Source organism: Penaeus monodon, chromosome 33 (genome assembly GCF_015228065.2).
Source record: "Penaeus monodon isolate SGIC_2016 chromosome 33, NSTDA_Pmon_1, whole genome shotgun sequence".
In the NCBI taxonomy this organism is placed as follows: Eukaryota; Metazoa; Arthropoda; class Malacostraca; order Decapoda; family Penaeidae; genus Penaeus; species Penaeus monodon.
In genome coordinates this window covers 15,691,414-15,696,166 of record NC_051418.1, presented here as the reverse complement: position 1 = coordinate 15,696,166, position 4,753 = coordinate 15,691,414, and the positions used below count along the sequence as shown (strand labels likewise).

General features: G+C 36.2%; 1 protein-coding gene across 1 annotated transcript in view; it reads right to left on the bottom strand.

Moving 5' to 3' along the window:
* Positions 1–322: 322 nt before the first annotated feature.
* Positions 323–4,753, bottom strand: part of LOC119594272 — a gene marked incomplete in the record, with an annotated part of 114,949 nt that continues 110,518 nt past the window's right edge. The window contains 8 exon segments of the mRNA XM_037943336.1: positions 323–385; positions 1,012–1,124; positions 1,934–2,011; positions 2,233–2,306; positions 2,701–2,742; positions 2,744–3,759; positions 4,110–4,328; positions 4,524–4,668. Of these exon segments, the coding sequence (XP_037799264.1) occupies positions 323–385; positions 1,012–1,124; positions 1,934–2,011; positions 2,233–2,306; positions 2,701–2,742; positions 2,744–3,759; positions 4,110–4,328; positions 4,524–4,668 (1,750 nt within the window).

Sequence of the window (4,753 nt, the reverse complement as noted above, 5' to 3'; positions counted from 1 at the left end):
TCTAAGGTATGGTTTAACTGGAATCATCTATTCTCACCAACCGCCGCTTCTTTCATATTAAGAGATAATCTTCAAAAACGAAGTATTGGCTTAATTTATCATGTAAAACGGCTGACTGAGATTGAAATAGCAAATGTCCCGCGGGCTGGCACCCTTGCTCTATATGGGTGTAGTGAAAAAAGCAGTTTAAAGGATATAGGCTGTTCTGATGAGGAATCCAGATAAATACCTAAGGGGTTTCACTGGAGGAAAACCCGGAGAAGCCGAAAGGGGACCTCTCCAAGAGAAGGAATGACACTGAAGATTATGGATAATCTTGAAGCTACAGAATCACATGGAAAAGCTCATACTTGGGCAATCTGTCAAACATAAACATTCCATTAGACTGTACATCAAGAAAACATTTTGGGAACTCTTCAGATGGTGTCTCTTTTGTCAATGAATCTCTTAATCCAAGAGCAAGGACTATCGGTCGTATGCTTGTTAAAAAAAAAAAAGCTATTGCGCCAAAATACCAATCAAATGCATGAAAATGTGTATCGTCATACATGCAATTATATTCTCAAAAGACATCACAGTTACAATGATAACTGGACACAATACACACTAAATAACCAATTTGCAGAATGTTGCCATTTCAATATCTACATATTCATTTCATGTAAAGCTATCATTTTTAAAAGTGGTTTTCATTGCCATTTATTACTTTTGGTTTAGGCAAGAAGCATTAAGTTGAAATTCACTACTTTCCCAAAAGCCTTTATACATTCACAAAAACGTAGGGCCAATGGATGAAAAATAATGCTTATTTTCATTTTTCATATTTTGAATGAATTGAGCAAAACCAGAATATACATAAATGAAAATACTTTTTTTTTCTTTGAAAAACATTTACTTGACATGAACTTATCTGGCCCTTTACCTTTACCTTCACTCCCTTTGTTACTTTTACTTCTAAAAATGATCAAAAATTACCAAACAAAACACTAAAAGCAGACATAAAAATCTCACGGAAACCTTTTCCATCCCGTTCATCTTCGGTCCTTTCAGTGCTTCCACACAAAAAGGCAGTGAATTTGCGAATCTAGGAACATTTAAATGTTTATTATGTTGCATGGGTATGCCTGTGATGGCAGGGGCCCAATTAATTCGTAGCTTTATTCTGGACTAATCGCCACTTCTGCAGGAATAGCAAGGGCATGACGAAACGTGTTTCTCATTTATTTATACGCATGTAGTATTGCATGCATTCGTGTATATACTGTGTGCACCCGACATAGAGAACACTTTTTTCTTTGCAATTTTTCCCACACAAGGTCCAGATTCCTGGTAATATGTGGTCAACTACGTATACATGTTATTAGAATTAAAGGAAAGTATAACAAGGTGACCATTGACTGTACCCAAAAAGCCATAGATTAGTAATTTATTATGCTTTCCTTCCCTATAATTTTTTTCCCTTTTGGTTTTTAGCTTCTCTTCCTGTTGTTCCTTAATTTGAAAGACCTTTTTCTTTCGCTCTACTCTCTTTTTTTTTTTACTTTTTAAATATCAGGGTATGAACAATGTCAAATTATTTTGAAAAATAAAGTAATCTTTTTTTTCCAAAATATTCTTGTTCCGCCAAAGGGGGGAAAAACACAATTGCATGACCATTTTATTATAAAAGGTTGCATATCACTTTTTTTTGTTTATGGAAAAAAAAAAATGAAAAAGAGTCGCATAACTGATTTCAAACATGCAAATGAAAACCCCTTTGAAAAACCGACACACATATTTATGGGTAAAACAAGGGGGGTTTTCTCCCTATTCCCAAAAATATTTCATAATGCTGTAAACCATACAGCACAGCCACTCTCCAACTTACAAAAAAAAGGGTAAATCAAAATATAAAATAAATTTTTTTTCCTCCCAAAACCTGAGGCGGCAATACCTTCTACAGAGCAAAAAAGCAAGAATTGTCTTGACACAAAAAAGGTTTGAGGTTTTTCAGTAGTTGAAGTGTAGAGTCCTAAAAGTAAAACGTTTATATTAAAAAATCTTATTTTTTCCCTTATCTACCCTGCATATTAAACCATTCTTGTGCTAAACAGATACCCATACAGGGTGGGGATGCATTCACCCGACAATATTTCTTAAAAACAAAACCAAAACCCCAATTATACCCCAACATTTAGCCAAACATTGCGACCTTTTAAAAAAGTGCTTAGTTTTTAAGAGCACATGAATCGCCTTCAGGGACTTTGTTTTCATGGGAGGGCATGAATTCATTTACACCCTTGTTGAATAACCACAAGATGCTAAAACTTTTATCAAAAATACAAACCTTTTGTGAAATGTATAAAAGCTTACTATATCAAATTTCCAAAAAAGTTACCAAACAATTTTAAACTATTACAAAAGTTTGTTTCCTATAAAACTCCCTGTAAATTTTAAACCAAAAGGGAAATTAAAATCTAATAAAAAAAAACCTTAAACATGACCCTAACCAATGTAAAATTACCCCTAGGGTGGGGTTACTAAACGGCATTGAAATTAGGCATTTCCGTCAACAGGCGTAAGGGGGACTGTGATAAGCTAAACAAGTAAAATTTTGCTCCGGGTCTTCCCATGTTCCCCCCCCGTACAGTTAATGAATTTTTTCCTTTTTACTTGACAGTTTTATGTCGAGTGGGAAACTTGTCTGTGTAAAACCCTTACCCTTCCATGTTTAACAACCAAAAAACAAAGCTATGATCAAAAAGCCATCACCATGCCTTCCTCCACCATCTCTCCAGCCCGTTTGATGAAAAGTGCCATGTACAATTCACTACTTATTTCCTGTAAAGTCTTTGCAGTCTGTTTCCTGTCATTGCAATGCTCAGCTTTCTTGTTTACGGCTTTCTTGGTTATTTCTGGTTTTCGGCACCTAGCTGGATCAATTACAGCTGCAAGCAAACGGTGAACTATCAAATCTGCATACCGACGGATAGGTGATGTAAAATGTGTGTAAAGGGGAACATTCAGAGCATAATGATGAAAGAGTCTTTCATCACCAAGCACCCCAGTGCAAAAATATCTTGCAAACTGCATTGGTTTGCTGCACATAGATGTTATAACTTGTAGCCGTGCAGTACTATACTTATCCTTTCCAACATACTTATTAATCGAGTCGAACAGAGATCCTGAAGATGTAGGGTCCAAGATAATACCCATTGTTGCAAGAGTGTCAACCACATTCTTCATGGGATTTGAAATTGGAGGAGGATGACGTCTCAACAATGCTACATCAGGAAAGACTTCATAAGTCTTGTGAGCAACTGTGATATTTGCAAGCAACATAAACTCTTCTATGAGTCTATTACTCTCCTTTAATTCCTGTGTATGAAAGCCATTGGGCATTTTTGTTTCCCAATCAAGATTAAAAGAAATCTTCACTTGATCTAAACGTAGGGCACCATTCTTGAACCTTCTTTCTCTCAACTTCACAGCTAATGACTGTAAGTTGTTAACTACTTTGCTGATGTCCCTGGTTGAATAGCCACAAAATACCTCTGGAATCTCCTCCTTGGTCCACTGTCGATGTGGCTCCTCAATCATACTTTGCGCATGTTCATAAGCCAGCTTAACACATGAATGGATAACAGTGCGACCAAACCATTCCCCTAAAATCTTGCCATCTGGTGTAAGTTCCCATATCACTGAAACTGCCAGGCGGTCTTCACCTGGGTTCAGTGAGCAGAGGTTTTGACACAAGACCTCCGGCAACATAGGGATCACCTGCAAAACAAAAACAGTGGGTTTAGTAAAACATGAGAAACTACTGTTGGGTAGACTAATGAATTTTGAAAACTTCCTCTAATAAGCATCCATACAATTTATTTGACAGGTTATTGCTGTAATTTTTAGATCTAAGAATGAAATAATAGGAACATCTTACTTTTCTTTTCAATTTCAAACTACTTCAACACTGGTAAAAAACAAAATATCTTGTAATACTGTAATTAAGTTAATGTTTTTCTTTACATAAGAACTTGAACACATTTTTTCTTTTAAATTCATTTACTCAATATCTATGAAACTATAAATCTTTGCTTCTAAACTCCCGAACATTTACTAATTTCACTTACTTTCTCAGTGAGGTAGATACTTGTGGCTCTTTGTGACGCCATTATGTCCAACGATGATTGTTCTGGGATGAAGTAACTAACATCTGCAATGTGGACTCCCACTCGGAAGTTCCCATTCTCTAGAGGAACACATGATACAGCATCATCAAGGTCCCTTGCTGTTGAAGGGTCAATGGTGAAGATGCATTGATTTCGTAAGTCTGTCCGAGCAGCTATCTCCTGTTTTGAGAAAAAACATTGCAATCTTTATCAAAATGCATATAAAAATGCTGTGTCAGTGTTAATTTGCCAACACAATAATCCTAATGCCTTGCTTCTGCCTCTCATAAATAGTCTTTTTAAATCAGAGTAAGAGAGAAGAATAGATAAATAAATAATGATAATATGCACAAGCTAATACAGGCTCAGACTGACCTCAGCAGGAATGGACCATGGCAACTGTGGCAAGTGTTTCGTGACCTCCTCTGGAAATTCTCTGTGATCAATGCCATATTCCTGTAAGAAAGCTTCAGTCTCAGCTTCAATGTCTCCAACAGCTCCCACGTCTCGCACAAGTTCTCTGTTAGGAATAGTAAGAAGATTTCTGAAAATACTTTATTTTCAAATTCTTACCTATCCTGTGGACTAGTATGATGTACCAATAA